Source organism: Trachemys scripta, chromosome 18, assembly GCF_013100865.1.
Source record: "Trachemys scripta elegans isolate TJP31775 chromosome 18, CAS_Tse_1.0, whole genome shotgun sequence".
In the NCBI taxonomy this organism is placed as follows: domain Eukaryota; kingdom Metazoa; phylum Chordata; order Testudines; family Emydidae; genus Trachemys; species Trachemys scripta.
The window spans coordinates 21,757,161-21,774,440 of record NC_048315.1 but is presented as its reverse complement, the minus strand read 5'-3'; the positions used below and the strand labels follow the sequence as shown (position 1 = coordinate 21,774,440).

The window sequence follows — 17,280 nt, the reverse complement described above, 5'->3', positions numbered from 1 at the left end:
AGCAAGGAAGGAAGAAACAGCAAATGCTTGTCATTGGGCAGTAATTGGCAAGAAATTGTGGAATATATTTGTTTTATTCATAGTGTAGTGTTTGCCAAAATTTCATTAAACAAAATATTACACGAGCACAGAAACCCTAAATCAATTAACTTCTGAATGAGGCTGTTCGAGGAACACAGCCTAGCCCTCTGTGCTTCTGACATAACCACAAAGCCATGTTGAAGAGTTAAGACTCCTGAGTTTTATTCTGGTTCTGCCACTGACTGACTTTGGTAAAGTGACTGGTCTAATCTCTGTTTAAAGTTACCCACTTATAAAATAAGGATGATGCATACTGTAAATAGGAAATTTAACATTGATAATTTCAGAGCACTTTACAAAGGTGTTGAGTATATAATTCCATGCTAAATAATCGCTTAATAGAAACGGTAAGAGTACACCATTAAACTCCCAATATTAAGTACGTGCATGCAACTTTAACTCTGCTCTCTTGTGTGAATGCACAATACTTCTTTAATTGCACGGCCGATAGATTGTATGAGAAATAGTAACAATGCAATTTTTCTACAATTTTAGATATAGCATCACATGGGTAATACTTAGCTGAGTTTGAGTCCTTGAAAATAAATATGAAATGCTTACTGTACTTGTATAACACACTACAAATGTAGTAATGAAAACATCTGGTGTATGTATGCGAACTTCAGTTAATGGCATATACACAAAGGGACAGAGTAAACCTTAGCATTTTCTTGGCACTCATCCTCCCTCTCCCCCCCCCCCCTTTTTTTTTTTTTTTTTTTGGTAAAAGGTATAAATAAAGCAGCTTCAGCTCTTGGGTTTGAATCCCTGCTGCCTTGCAGAAGTTCATGTATAGTGCATGTTGATTCTATGACCTGGATATATCTAATCTGCAGTAGGCATCCCCTGTCCTACGGACACTAGGACAGAGGTGGGCAAACTTTTTGGCCCAAGGGCCACATCTGGGTATGGAAACTGTATGGTGGGCCATGAATACTCATGAAATTGGGAGTTCGGGGGTCAGGGCTCTGGCTGGGAGTGTGGGCTCTGGGGTTGGGACCAAAATGAGTTCAGGGTGCAGGGAAGGAGGGGTGAGGGCTGGGATGCAGGCTCTGGGGTGGGGTTGGGGGTTCAGGAGGTTTCTCCAGGCTGAGACAGAGGGGTTCGGAGGACAGGAGGGGGATCAAGGCTGGGGCACGGGAGGGGGTCAGGGGTGCAGGCTCCAGCGGCGTTTACCTCAAGCAACTCCCAGAAGCAGCGGCATGTTTTCCCTCTGGCTCCCCCCAGCCAATGGGAGCTATGTGGGCAGCGCACTGAACTCCCTGGTTGCCCCTACATGTAGGAGCCAGAGTGGGGACATGCTGCTGCTTGTGGGAGCCGCGCAGAGCGGGAAAAGCCCTGGGCCCTGCTCCCCGGCAGGAGCTCAATGGCCGGATTAAAACAGTTGGAGGGCCGGATGCGGCCCCCGAGCCGTAGTTTGCCCACCCCTGCACTAAGGCTTGGGAAGAAGCCCCTCCTTTTCTATCTCCTACGAATAGTGCAGCTGGAAAGGACTCCTAAGGTGCACAAACCAGGCTTGCATTCCTGCATGCCTTTGTAGGTTCACCAGCATGGAATGGGAAGAAGCAGGCTGGGCAGCTGAAAGAGTCAGGTTAGGAGACTTCAGGGAGCTGGGAAGCCATACATTGAAATCTGCTAATGTTAAAAAACTAATTTCATTAGCATTTAAGCTGTTTTATGATTTTTGTGTATATGTGCACAAGTCTGGGGGGTACTCGTCACAAGTTCAGTGAAAAGAATGTACTGTATAGTCCTAATGCAGTTAAATCAAAAGCAACTTTCTCTGGAACAAGGCTGAGTATTGCTCCTCAAAGGCTATTTCCACTTGTTTAAAAATGAATGAAGCTTCTTAGAAAGTGAGCCAAAAGATCTGAACAGAGGCAAAGTATTAAACTTCAATGTGAAAAGTGTTTTTCTGAGACTCACTCTGAGCCACTGGAAACAGTTATATAACCTGAACTATAGCAGTCACAAAACATTTTTGGACTATCCAAAACATTTGGTAAACAAAAGGAGACAGACAGCTTCATTTGGATGTTTTAAGATGTTAACACCGTTTGGTTAATCCAGGTCTTGCTGAAGAATAACTTGTACCTGTAGAAGACTTTTAAAATCAGATTGTAATTCCTAAAAATGTGGTCGCATTTTCAACTCTAACCTTTACTATATGTAGTCAATGTATGCACAGCCAAAAATGTGTCTTAGTCTTCACACACTGAATTCTGATTGTTCAGTTCTCTTCTTTCATTTTCTAAGACCCAGATCCTCCAAGCTATTTAGGCTCCTAACTTCCCCTGAAATCAATGGGAGCTAGCTGCCTAAACACCTATGGAGGATCTGGGATGAGATGTTCTGCACACAACTTCCATTGTGCTCTTGAGCATTAAAAACATAACATGGTAATGTCCCTTGTGTGACTCTAGTCAGTAATCCTGTTAAAATGTTAACAAATATTTGTAGAACAAAATGCATAAGACCGACTTGTGCATCCTGAGCAGCCACAAGTGCCTCTCTTGTTATCTGATCTTGACAAGAAGAGTGTAGCCTCTTCTCTCAGGCCTCGGCTGCTGTGTCCTGGGCCTTTCACTTCAAGACCAAGCTCGTGTAATGTGCTGTACATGGGGACCGCCTTTTAGACTCTGGAAACTAAAGCTAGTGCAGAATGTGGCTGCCCATTTATTAAATGGTACTTCATGCAGAGAGCACATTATACCTGTGCTCTGTAATCTAATCAACAATGCCTCCTTATTACACTTGGAAGGAGTGTAAAGTGTTGGTTGCTTAACTTGTAAAGCCGTAATGCTTTAGGCCCTGGCTGTTGGAGACTGATTCTCTCACCGTGCAATAGTGCTGTAGGTAGAATCAGCTGAAATATTGGAACTTTGGTCCCCTGGTTTAAAAAGGAGAGATTTTCCCTCTTGTATAATAATTTTTCTGTGAGGGTGATATGCTTCCCAGGGTTGTGAGGCACCTTGCTACCACCTGCCCTTAGCATGAGAGAGTCTTATCTATATCTGCCAGGCTCTGCGGTCCCTCTGCAGGCAAGCGGTAAGTACACACCAACCCCCAAGCCCTTCAAGCGTGTCTCTGGAGTGCCCAGCCCCTGTTCAGCTCAGCACTCACAGATTCACTACTCCCAAAGGAATAGTACACACCAGTTTACTAGTTTTAACTCAGGATCACCACTCCGCTTAACAAACAGCACTTGATAATAAACTTATTCGTTTTTTCACCGTAAATATACATAAGAATGGAGATTCAAATAATAGAAAGTAAGAATAGTGGAAACAAATGCTTACATATAAACCAAAATCATCACATGCTTTCTAGAGCCTAAACTTAACTCACAGGACATTCCCCTAGCTTTCACCAAATTCTTTTCCCGGCATTTTTAACCAGGATGGCTGAGATCCCCTTTCATAAGATCAAGTCTTCTTGCAGTTTCTTTGCAGATTGAAGGATGCCAGTGTGTCTCACTGCACCCCCAGATTACCAGACCTTTGATCTCCACCTGAAAACTGTCCATCTGTCCCCCCCCCCATCTTCCTGTGCTGTTTACCTTTTCCTATTAATTTCCTTCTGAAGTCTCCGCAAGCCCTTCATTAGCACTTGACTCAGTATGCTAGTACAGTGGTTCTCATCCAGTGGTATGAATACCCCTGGGGGTACGCAGAGGTCTTCTGTGGGTACATCAACTAATCTAGATATTTGCTTAGTTTTACAATAGGCTACGTAAAAAGCACTAGCGAAGTCAGTACAAACTAAAATTTCATATAGACAATGACTTTATGCTGCTCTATATACTATACACTGAAATGTAAGTACAGTATTTATATTCCAGTTGATTTATTTTAGAATTGTATGGTACATATGAGTGGGTAAGCCATTTTTCAGTAATAGTATGGGTGTGACACTTTTGTATTTTTGTCTGATTTTGTAAGCGAGTAGTTTTTAAGTGAGGTGAAACCTGGGGGGGTACGCAAGACAAATCAGACTCCTACAAGAGGTACAGTAGTCTGGAAAGGTTGAGAGCCACTGTGCTAGTAGACTTTTGTTGTGAGACACACGCAATATGCAGTGGTCCAGCAGGAGGATAAGTGTCTCCCATTTCCTGTCTGGAGAAGTTTGTCTCAAGGCACCTGTGAGTGACCTGCCTTTAACCTCAAGGCCTAGAGAACATAATTTTTAACATATCTACATGACGCCTCACACATGTTCCGTACATGCATCTCACAATGCTTGATGACCAATGTGACACATGCTTTCATTAGAGACCTCACGTGACATTATTTTGGTGAACTCAGGGATCTGTGTACCGCTGTGCCTTCTGCCAGTCGGCATCAGGTCACAAAGAAATCCTCAGTTTAGGTACTTGTTCCTCATTGACATTGTCTACCAGATCTCCGCTGCCTTCTGAGCAGACTGCAATGCCATCTTTTTTTCCCCTTTGCGTCCAGATCGTAAGTGGAGTGAGGGATAAAGTTGGTTAGATGTGGCAATGTTATGATTTTGTTGACCTATTGATGTTTGGATAGTCTGTTGCTAGGGATTTATCTTTGATGTGTATGATGTGCTTTAATTGTTAGTGTCTAGAGGTGCTAAGTTTGTTAAAACCATAATGTTTACAAATAGACATAATGGTGTATAGAAGTCTGTTTCTAGCCTAGGTCTAGAACAGGGGTGGCCAACCTGAGCCTGAGAAGGAGCCAGGATTTACCCATGTGCATTGCTAAAGAGTCACAGTAATACATCAGCAGCCCCCTCTCTCCCTCTCCCTCCCCACCCCCACCACCTCAGCACCTCCTGCCGATCAGCGCCTCCCCCTCCCTCCCCGTGCCTCCTGCCTGCCGTGATCAGCTGTTTCGCAGTGTACAGGAGGCTCTGGGATGGAGTGGGGAGAAGCAAGGGTGCAGCAGGGGAAGGGGCATGGGCTTTGGGGTAAGGGGTGGAGGAGGTTGGGCCTGGGGTTGAGCAGTGGAAAGTTGGCACCTGTAGCGCCAGCCCTGGAGTCAGCACCTATACAAGGAGCCACATATTAACTTCTGAAGAGCCACATGCGGCTCCGGAGCCACAGGTTGGGCACCCCGGTGTAGAATTTGCCTGAGTACACAAACATGATTTTTTTTTTAATTCATAGCAATGAGTGTAAAAATAAAACTTGGGCATGGTCTTCCACAGCAAGTTCTTTTTGAATAAAAGATTATTTTTTTAAGGAAAGACAAACTTATGACTGTTTTCTGGTCAAGAAATACACATCTGTTCATTCTAGTAGTTGTCATTATTCCTTTGAACAACTTAACAATTGTAATGTGGGTATTTCGATAGACTGAACATCTTGTGTTGAAGAGAGCTGACCCACTCTCCTGATGACATTTTTTCTCAGAAACTTAACTTAAATGGCTTATGAAAATGTGAGTGAGAATTCTAAGACCATTAAAGTTAGCTTATTCTGTACCATTAGTTTGTAGCAAGTCTCCGTGGTGGAATTATTTCCAGATATAAGTGATCTGATCAAATTCACCAGCTTTAGTTGGTTGTTTAAAAGTAAGCATGAATGGCACACCGAAAACACAACTGAGAAATGAATACTTAAAACTTCAGTCTTGCCCTATTGTGTTAGGACTACAGCTCTTTTGGGATGTGATCGTCTACTTTACCAAGGCCACTGCATTTGCTAGGTACTGCTGGGAGGGATAAAGTGAATGGTGCATCTAAGTATCCGTTTCACAACTAGAGCTTTTGGCAGTAACACTGACCAATTTTATCTATTGGTGACCAGCTCAAAGGGTCTGAGCAGTGTAGAGGACTAGATCACTATAAAACCCTCCTCTCTGTGTGTAGATGGTTATAGGCAAACCACTGTGAAGATGGGCTCAGTGGTGGTCCCTCATGCATGTTAAGGTGTCCTAGGTGCTTTACTGAGGGAACTTTAAAGACTGGGGGGCATTAAAGGAACATGTGACAAGTCTAAGCATGATCTGTTAATGGTATGACTATAGTCTTTTTTTTTAAATTCTATAGCCCCTAGTCGGTCTGTCTCAGCAGTTCATCAATAACTGTCTTCTGGTTGATCAGGTGACCGGGCACGCAGGTCCCCTCGGAAACTTCCTACTTCTCTGAAGAAGGAAGAGAAGAAGTGGGTGCCACCTAAGTTCCTGCCACACAAATATGATGTCAAGCTGCAAAATGAAGATAAGGTGAGTTGCCTGTATGAATCTTCTACTACGCAGTGTGACGGAAAAGGATGAAATAAATAACCCCTCTGCGCCATCAAGCAGCAGTGAAGATTCCTTTAACCACATGCAGTATTGTATAGAAATGTTGTCTGAAGCTTTGGTGAGTAAGCTGGCTGTTAACTGGCTAATCCCTGATCTGTCTGCCAATTGGTTGATGAAACCTGGCCAGTGATATACAATCTTTTTATTAAAGCTAATGTAAAAAAATATATATAATACACAGGTTAAGAAAAGCGTGTCTGTACATGTGGGCATAGTGCTTAGATTGTCCACAAATACAAAGTTTGTTTTAAAAGTCATAAGATACATATAGTACATAGTCAGCAATAACCTAAATTTAGGTGAATAAATTTAACAATACCATTAGCATCCAAATATTCGGGCACATCAGTGATAAAAAGTTGTACGGATTTGTTTGTGTAAAGCGAAATATATCAATGAGTGAAGATTGTCTCTCAGTAATTGAGAATTTAGGGTGGGTTGTTCATTTAGAATATACTTTCCTAATGGATTGTATTTCAGTTACTTTCCCGATTGTGCTTCTCATCAGCACTCTAGCTCATCCCTCCTGGTATTGCTTGTAGAAGTGACCAAGAGTAACTGCTTATATTGTAACTGCATCTGAAGAAGTGGGTCTTTACCCACGAAAGCTTATGCCCAAATAAATCTGTTAGTCTTTAAGGTGCCACCGGACTCCTTGTTGTTTTTGTGGATACTGACTAACACGGCTATCCCTCTGATGCTTATATTTAATCAGTGATATTTTGAGAGTGACATCATAGCTAATTACACTTCAGGAAGCACTGTGGTTTGTAGCACTGCTGCATGCTTTCTATCAGCTGTTCACTAGGTGATGTAATCCTGATAGGAAGGCACCAATGACTTCAAACTAATGATTACAGCTTGCAGAGTAACTCCCCTGGTCTCAAAAAGATTTTGATAAACTAGTCTCTTTTCTTTAACCAAATATTAGTGATTGGGCGTTGTCGCCAAAACAAAGTAGTAGACTTTGGCAAGGAATCCGCAATGTAAGTTAACATTTCAAATACTTCAGTGACAGTTTTTAGCTAATTGAACATCCCACCAACTTCTCTCAACTCTCAGTGCTACAGGCGCTCTTAGTTTTAATCTGAGGTTGCAATAGGTGGTGGTCACACAAAGAAAGGGGTGGATGCCTCTTGGCTAAGAGGTGATGTAGTGTACCATACCTGTGCTCTTGTGATGTGTGTTGTTTGAGAGAATATATAAAAATTGAATGTTACTAATCTGTCTTGATGTGATGTTTCAAAGATCATCAGCAACGTGCCAGCAGATAGCTTAATCCGTACAGAGCGACCACCCAACAAAGAAATCCTGAGGTATTTCATCCGCCATAATGCACTACGGGCCGGCACAGGCGAGAATTCTCCATGGGTGGTAGAAGATGAATTAGTGAAGAAGTACTCTCTTCCCAGTAAATTTAGTGACTTTCTGCTAGACCCACATAAGGTAAGAACGCTCATTTAAAAATCTGCTTGCAGGGTAGGGCTGGGGGTGTGGAAGAGACACTGGCCCAGATTTTCAAGTGAATAATTTTTTTTGGAGGCTCCAAACTTGAGACATCTTGTAGGGGCTTAGTTTTCAAACTGAAAGCCCCGCACTTTCTGAAAATGAGCTCCATTAAGGCAACTGTAGACGAGCACCTAAAAATAGTCATCTTTGAAAAGACTGGCTGGAGTGGGTTTAGTTGGGCTACAGGAGGTCTTAACCCCTCTTAAGGAGTGGAACTAGGTGAGAAGCCTGTAGTCCTGGGGTCATCAGGTAGAATTAACTTCAAATGAAGTCTATTGTAAATTGCGTTTCTCCTTGCCAATCAGTGGCAATTATATAAGGAGCCCTCATTCTTGGACAAGAAGAAAAGTAAGTTTAGTTGGACACAATATTGTCAGCAACAGATCAATGCAATAAATGTTGCTTTTTTTCTAGGTGGTCACTCTCGACAATTTTTTTTTTTTTCAATCCCCTAGCCATCCAGAAAACATACTTGTTTGTGAAACACTGAAGTGTAGAAAATTTGGGTAAAGGAGACCTACAAATACTATTGTAAGGCAATGTGTTTATTCAATTAACTTATTTCATTTAGAGGTTTTTGCCCTGACCCAAGACACTGAAAATCTAGTGGCACAATTACTAGGATTGCATTTTCTTTGCCTTAGACAAGCAATGTAAATCCCAACTGTTGAAGCTATCTTGAGATGTCAGGAGATTACTATATAGGAGAAAACGATAACCTTTGTCCAATAGTGTGAATTACTGAATCATTTATCTGGTTATCGTAGTTTAGAGATTGTAGTTGAGATATTAAATATTTTGGTTTTGTACCTGTTTCCATAGTCCCTGCAGAATTAATACTTAACTTTCATATAGTGTGCTGGATTCACAGATCTTAAAATACTTTACAAAGGAAGGCCAGGATTACCCCCTTTTATAAGTGGGAAATTGCAGTGTAGAGGTGAAGTGATTTGCCCGAGTGCATTAGCATGTCAGTGGCAGAGCTGAAAATAGGACTTAAATCTCCCAGTCATGTGCCCTACTTTTGGACCATACTGCCACTAGAATAGATAGATAATTTGTTCTATTATCGTGTTATCAACCTATGGCATGCGTGCCAAAGGCAGCACACGAGCTGATTTTCAGTGGCACTCACACTGCCTGGGTCCTGGCCGCCTGTCCAGGGGGCTCTGCATTTTAATGTAATTTTAAATGAAGCTTCGTAAATGTTTTAAAAACTTTATTTACTTTACATACAACAATAGTTTAGTTCTATATTATAGACTTATAGAAAGAGACCTTCTAAAAACCTTAAAATGTATGACTGGCACGCAAAACCTTAAATTAGAGTGAATAAATGAACACTCGGCACCCCACTTCTGAAAGGCTGCCGACCCCTGTCCTAGATGCAGGCTTGCTATCCCTTAACTGAGGGAGCTACTTTTGGCAACCCCGTGGCAATTATCACATATACTGAATATTCCACATAGCAGTGATAAAAGGGGCTTTCAGTATTGAGGTTAAACAAGACTCATCCTTCACCCCCAAAAAGGTTAACTATTGCACCATTGTGTCAATATACACCATATTGAAACCCTGCTGGAGCACGGAATCTGCCCTTGGGAGGTGTGCATGTTGGGAAAGTCCTGTTTTTTTTCCTTTATGGAAGAATTCTAGCATGGTTCAAACTTAGTAAAACTGCACCCTAGAACAAAAAAGGATTTCCTTACAACTTTCTACCTGCCCTAGTAGGATGGCCCCGTGCTCTAGCAGGAATATTTAGGCTCACGTAGAAGTCTGGTGTATTTAAAGGAAAGATTAATATAAAATCATCAATATGCAGACTGCCTCTTAATTTGCTGTAGTATTTGGGGCATTCAGTTACTAAAAATACATAATTAAAAAGTATTTGCTGACCACCCTTAAATGCTTTGAGTATTCAAAGCACCAAAGGAGGCATGCTATCAATGTAAAGAATTTTATTCTATTTGCACTTGCAGTCACTTCTCTACCCTGCTGCAAGTCTTTGGTAAATAGTGCATTAGCTGTCCCTAGAACAAGAGCACTGTTTTTATGAAACTCTTAGCCCTGGTCAGCTTGAGATGGTATTTGAGCCTGAGACACCAGTGTTATGCCTGTACCCTGTCAATGGAGGGCCTACAGTACATTCTGTTTAACAAGTGTAGCAAAAAACTTGCAAATCTATTATAATCAGTTTTACTTTTGGGGGGAGAAAGCTGCTGTTACTTTCATACCATTCCCTGCCACTTCTAGTTACTTCCTATTAGGAAACAGTAAAACTGACTCTGTGGGAGAAGCTGAAAATTGTTTTATATTTCACTGTAAATATTTAGGGAGTCCTGACCTTAATCAGGTCCATCTGTTGAAATGTTAGAGAATTTTTGTCATAACAGCCAATTTCTGGTTTCTTAGAACTTTTACTGGCAAATTCTAAAGAGAAGTGGGGTAGCATACTGTCTGGAGAGCTGGCGAGTGAAGGCAGGACATAGGAGCTAAAGTTAAATACCGAGAGCTTGACAGGAAAAAAAAATTGTCAACATTTGACTCCTCTTACTTCTCAGAAATTTCCCCAATATAGATTTGTTCTTTTTTTGTAAAGAAATGCCTAAACCATATGATGATTTGACAGACAACTTGTTGCCAAATTTAACTACTTAACTGATTTTTTTTTTTAATCTATAGTTATGCAAGTACAAAAGAGCCTGCAGGGACAATGTTCTCCTCTGGCTTGACAGTTATATCAAAGTATGGAATAGAAACTTTTTTGATCACTGGTCTTGGACCAATGCTTGGGGAAAGTTTACTAATCCTAAGAGCATCTGCACTGATACTGCCAAAGTAGAGTTAACCCTGATAGATTATGAAAGACTGGACTTTCTACTGTGGGTTGTTATAGTAGTTTGTAATCTTGTAAAACATCTTAATAGTCCCAGAGAATGTAAAGTCAACATTTTCACCTATGCTGTTTCCCTCTCTGAAGTCTGCAGCGTAAACATACCTTCAGCAAAACACCTGCGACTGGCCCACGTCAGCTGACTCGAGCAGGGTCTGCAGGGCTATAAAATTGCAGTGTAGCTGTTCGGACTCTGGCTGGAGCCTTGGTTCTGGGACCCTCCCCTCTGGCAGGGTCCTGGAGCCTGGGCTACAGCTAGAGCCCAAACGTATACACTGCAATTTTATAGTCCTGCAGCCCTAGGCCTGCAAGTCAGAATCGGCTGATATAGGCTGGCCGTGGGTGCTCTTTTCAGTGTAGGCATCCACATGACACTGGGGTATACCGTAGCCATTTCCTATGTTCAAGAGGCAGAATGTAACTGACTTAAGGGAGAGTAAAAGCAAATGACTGTTCCCCCTGTAGCGTCTCTTAAGTGGAAACAAGAGCTGCTTATGTCAGCTGAATGGCACTAAAGTGCCTTCATTGCCCTGTAGGGTAGAAAGAATAACACTGTAAGGGGCTGGGAATTAATGTAGTAGTTAAGGTTACTTCAGAACTTTTATAATCACAACTCTGAGAATCTTTAGGGAGGAAGTTTTCCATGCTTGGCCTTAGCCCAGAGGTAAATTCAAACAGTTTTAAAATCTGAAATTGGTTTGTCCTCCAACAATCTAGGATTAGTTCCTCAATTCTGCCAAAATAACGGAGTTGTCAGCATGTTCAACTGGAGTAATATCTAACAAATGGTTATGAAGGTTATCACTAATATCCTGCTGAAAACAACTTTCTCTGTAGGTGGTCTCCTGCAATGTTTGTATGCAGTCTTCAGTGGAGCTCTCTACAATAAGGACCCGAAGGGCATTAAAAGAAAACTAAACTTTCATTAAATGGTTAATCTTAATGTAGTAGTAAACATTCAGAAGTCAGGAAATAAGAATGCGAACATTGCTATGGGAAACATAACTTGATTACGATGGGCACATGTTTACCTTATCTCTTCTGAAATATGTACCTTATAGCAATTATTAGAATGTTGCACATCCTGTATCTTGTTATGCTTGACATGACAGAATTTTTCACTAAAACCTTAACTTTTTCACTCTGACTTCTGATAGTTGCAGTAATATTTATAACATGAAGGTTATAAATATTATTGCAAGTCTTCTGTGTTATTTTTGAGTTCTTTGAAATTAACCCATCCGGTGCTCATGATGCACGTATGTCACCTGAATCTCAGAAATGCTGAGCACCCAAATACCATTGAAATCAATAGGAGCTGGAGGTGATCACAGCACCTTAAAAATTAGGCCGCTAAACTACCACTGTGTAGTCCTTTATTGGACCAACTTCCGTTGGTGAAAGAGACAAATGAACTTTCACCAACAGAAGTTGGTCCAAGAAAAAGGCTTTGTGACCCCCTTGTCTCTAATATCCTGGGATCAACACAGCTACAGAAATGCTACAAACAATTGTGTAGTCCTATTGATTAGGTAACAGTCCTGAACAATAGAACTGCATTGACAAATGGATCGCTCCAAAGGCTAAAAACCCTCCAAATCGACCCCCATATCCTCAGGAAAGCCTTCAGAGCAGGCCTCCGAAACGGAGTCCTCTTTTTACCATACAAACTTGCAAGCAAACAAATGCATAAAGCTGTGAAAACTAGAAAGCTTTTTCATGTAATGCAGTTGGAAGTAACTTTAAAACATCATTGTAGCAAACAAACTTAACAAACAAATTTGAAAGCTGAATGTTAAATCCTCCTAAGATGGGCTGTTAACTTCATAACCTGAGGAACTCTCTATAGCAAATTGAAAGCCATTGCAGTGGTCTGTGTCCCTCAGTATGCTGTGTACTGAACTTACCTGTGAAACTGAACAGGAAACTGAACTAAACTTACCTGTTAAAAATCATTATCAGGGAAAGGTTCTTCAGACATTGCCCCTGCTTAGGTTGGTTTTATATTAATATATCTCTTCTTAAATTCTAGTACATGACTCTCAACCCCTCAACCAAAAGGAAGAGCTCTGGATCACCTGACAGAAAGCCCTCCAAGAAGTCCAAAACTGATGGATCTTCACTGGGCCAGCCACTGAGCCCTACACTGTGGTGTCATGTGCATTTGAAGAAATCTATTATTGGCTCCCCACTAAAAGTGAAGAACTCTAAGAACCCAAAATCTTCTAAAGAGGAGTTGGAGGAGGTGATGAAAATAGTGTCTCCAGGCAAACTTGGTGCTGACTTCCACATTCCTAAAAGGAGCCGACTAGGGAAGGGCAGCGATAAATCCTTAGACAAGAAACTGAAAGGCAAAAGGGTCCTGAATGGGCAGAAGTCCCCTGGGAAATCAAAATCACCCAGGAAAGGTCTGAAGAATCCCAAGATGAAACTGAAACAAATGACACTACTGGACATGGCCAAAGGCACCCCTAAGGTATCTAGAACTCCTAAGAACTCAGCAGGGACTCCCAGGTCCTCCAGCAAACCCCAGAAGCATCTTCCTCCTGCTGCGCTCCACCTCATTGCCTATTACAAGGAAAACAAAGACCGAGAGGATAAAAAAAGTGCCCTTTCCTGCATCATCTCCAAAACAGCCCGGCTACTCTCCAATGAGGACCGGGCCCGCCTTCCTGAAGAGTTGCGCGGGATAGTACAGAAACGCTATGAACTCTTAGAGCACAAAAAGAAATGGGCCTCCATGACCGAGGAACAGCGCAAGGAGTATCTGAAGAAGAAACGGGAGAAGCTGAAGGAGAAACTAAAGGAGAGAGCGAAAGAGCGGAAGGAAAAGGAGATGCAGGAAAAACTGGAAAAGCAGAAGAGGTATGAGGACCAAGATCTTAAAGGAAAGAATTTGCCTGCTTTTAAACTAGTGGATACTCCAGAAGGACTTCCCAATACTCTCTTTGGGGATGTGGCCATGGTGGTGGAGTTCCTGAGCTGTTACTCAGGCTTACTGATGCCAGACGCTCAGTATCCCATTACAGCAGTCTCCTTGATGGAGGCTCTGTGTGCAGAGAAAGGGGGCTTTCTCTACTTGAACCGGGTGCTGGTCATTCTTCTGCAGACCCTGCTGCAGGATGAAATTGCTGAAGACTATGCTGAGTTGGGAATGAAACTCTCGGAAATCCCCCTTACCTTGCATTCTGTTTCTGAGCTTGTCCGCCTGTGTCTACGAAAGTCAGATGTGCAGGAGGAAAGTGAAGTTTCTGATAATGTAGATGAGAGCAAGGATTCAGCTACCTTTGAAGATAACGAGGTGCAAGATGAGTTTTTGGAGAAGCTGGAGACATCAGAGTTCTTTGAGCTGACATCTGAGGAGAAGCTACAGATAGTCGCAGCACTCTGCCACCGAATCCTAATGACTTACTCCGTGCAGGACCATGTGGAAGCAAAGCAGCAGATGTCAGCTGAGCTTTGGAAGGAGCGGCTAGCTGTGCTGAAGGAAGAGAATGACAAGAAAAGAGCAGAAAAGCAGAAACGGAAAGAAATGGAGGCTAAAAACAAAGAGAATGGAAAAGATGAGAATGGGGTGGGAAGGAATGACAAGAAAAAAATAGAGATGGTAAAAACAGAGCAACAGATGGAAATAGAGGCTGAAGATATGATCAGTGCTGTGAAAAGCAGGAGACTTCTTGCCATTCAAGCCAAGAAAGAGAAGGAGCAACAGGAAAGGCAAATGAGAGGTACAATACTAGAGTACTGGAGTGTATGTGTGGGAGCGGGGGAATGGGATACAAAGTAATGTAGATAATTCAGTTCTCCATTTCCAATAGTGTTACCTGGCCATGAGGGATTTTATGGCTGGTGTCGATTAAGGTCTCTAGTTCTGTTGATATGAGGCATTGTGCAGCCTGCAGGATTTTCAAAGCCACAGCTATGTGGTGCTTTTACTCCATTAGCTCAATTTGGTGTGCTATGTATCAGATCCTCTTCTTTCAGTTTTGCCTTTTCAGAAATCCCTCACAAAGTACCTTCCTAGTTCTCTCACATTGGGAGGGTTGGAAAAGAGCAAGTCTAGATGGAGTACTGGTGGCTGGCGGTGCTACAGCCGCGCCGCCCGGCTAGAGCCAGCCATGCACTGTGCAACACAGAACACCAGGTCAGGCCGGGCTCTGCAGCTCCACTACCCCAGGAGCTTGCAGCCCCACTGCCCAGAGCATTGCGCCCATAGCACAGTGAGCTGAGGCTGCGGGGGAGGAGGATAACAGGGGAGGGGCTGGGGACTAGCCTCCTGGGCTGGGCAGAACGGTCCCGCGGGCCAGATGTGGCCCGTGGGCAGTAGTTTGCCCACCTCTGCTCTATAGGCTCCATTGTAGACGATGAATAAGGGGAATAGAGTTTGAGGAATTCAGAAGGTCAGGTAGAGAAGCCTGGAAGGGTCACCTTCCTTGGGGCCACCTGGCCCAGGCCACCCCTGTGCCTGGATCATAGAAGGAAATGAGAGCGCAGCTGTTAGTTTTTATTCTAGTATTTATTTCCTTTTGTTTTATGGCGGAAGTAACAGCAGCTGAACACAGATGAAAAGAATAAAAATAAGCTCCTGTTGCCTCAAGCACTGATTTCCAAAGGTGTCAGTGATTGTAGTAATAAACCCTAGGTCCCCAGAATTAATCCGGGTGTGGAGGCAACTGTGGACCCTGTTTCATGCAATTTTCCAGGTCTGAGGAACCTCTGCCCCTCGTGCCACTGAGTGGTTCCTCATGTGGGACAAGAACCAGATGAATCAGAAAATGGAACAAATTAATCAAAAATGGGAAATGGTGTAAATATACCATAGACGACATGCATCTGCTCCAGGGAGCTGTGCTAGGGTGGCCAGATGTCCGGGGGATCTGACCAGACCTGATTTCTGCAGGTGGGGGAGGTGCCGGGTCATCACCTGTGCCAGCCTTTACTTAGCTGGGGTTGCCTCCTATCTGCGATGGGTGGCTGCAGCTCCCAGCCCTGGCTCTGTAGGCAAGTCCCTCCTGACCAGGGGAGAGGGGAAAAAACGAGGAGGGGGGGGAGGGAAAGATTCCCGCACTCCTGCTGGTGTCTGTTTTTTTTTTTAAATATTACAAAGTTGGCAACCCTAAGCTGCGCAGGGCATTGTAGGATCGGTGCAGGGAGAGCACCCAAAATAGGATTGTCAGTGTGAAAACATGGCACTTTTGCAACTTTCTCTAGTTCAGTCACAACTGTGTAATTGTTTAGTAGAGATGTAGCTAGGGAAACGCAGCATTGGGTTTCAAGTGGAAATTTCCTTCACCACCATAAAGGCTAGAAACCTATGGAGAGTTTGTTTTAAATGAAACTGAGATTCAGCAGCAAATCAAACAGCCTGTTAAGGCCTTGTCCATATCTGTTGTCATCCCTTGAAATTCTATGCTGTCCCCGTAGGAGACCCCTTCTGGTCCTATGGCTTCTGCTGCTACCTCTGTACTAATGCCAAGCCTGCTGCTCCGCTCCCCATTCTTCAACAGCCACTCTGATGTAATCTTCTGGTTGTCTCACCACTCTCTGAAACTCCGTCTCTTAGTAACTGAACTCAACTTTCCTCATAAGTAGCCGCCTCCTGCATCAGCCTTGACGACTCCACTGTCCTTCCTGTCTACTTGCCTTGCAACCTCTCACCTTTGTAAAGTGCTCTATTCTGCATCCCGCTTTTTGTCAGTCCTGTTGCTGCTGATTTATCCCTAAAATCTGTAGTAATAAAAAAAACAAATGGGAGTGGCTTCTGTCACCCCAGTTTTTGCCACGGTTGTCAGTTTTAGGGTCAACATCTATAATCAGAGGAGAGGGAATGAAATCTTGTGCCCCATGAGGCTCCTATTCCTTGCTGACTGGTTCAAATCATAGAATATCAGGGTTGGAAGGGACCTCAGGAGGTATCTAGTCCAACCCTCTGCTCAGAGCAGGACCAATCCCCAGATAGATTTTTTTGCCCCAAATCTCTAAATGCCCCCCTCAAGGATTGAACTCACAACCCTGGGTTTAGCAGGCCAATGCTCAAACCACTGAGCTATCCCTCCCCTCCCTTTAATCCTAAATCCTACTTTATGAGGAAGCTGTCAATCAGGAGCCCTCTTTATGCTATGTGGCTTCAAACAGGAAAGAAAACCCGTTCGTTTTGTGGATGTTGAGTTTAAAGTAAAAGCTGTCTTCTAATGTGACTGTTTTTGGTAAGAACAAGTGTTTCTGTTGCTTGGTATATCTCTCTGTTTTTGAGTAGGAACACTCCTCTTCCCCCCTCCCCCCATGTAAAATTTCGTGTTCATTATTAGCTCTTAATCTGAAAACCCAGTTATTAAACTGAGTAGTGTGTGAGTTATTTGAGCATGAAAAGGTATCTTGGATAATGATGCACTTCAGATGGAAAAAACTCAGTTTAAAAGGAAGCAGGAATGTGGCACATGAAGTCAAGAGATCCAAGTTCTCTTCTTACTCTGCCACAGGCAGTAATCTTAGGCAAATCACTTACGGACTTTGTTTCTC

The 17,280-nt window shown here is 43.0% G+C and overlaps 1 protein-coding gene across 1 annotated transcript in view; it reads left to right on the top strand.

The window, feature by feature from the left end:
• Window positions 1-17,280, top strand: part of BAZ1B (bromodomain adjacent to zinc finger domain 1B) — a 77,323-nt gene that overhangs the window by 17,351 nt on the left and 42,692 nt on the right. The window contains exons 5-7 of the mRNA XM_034752259.1: window positions 6,157-6,278; window positions 7,608-7,805; window positions 12,794-14,489. Coding sequence (XP_034608150.1) covers window positions 6,157-6,278; window positions 7,608-7,805; window positions 12,794-14,489 — 2,016 coding nt within the window. The remainder of the gene's footprint in view (window positions 1-6,156; window positions 6,279-7,607; window positions 7,806-12,793; window positions 14,490-17,280) is intronic.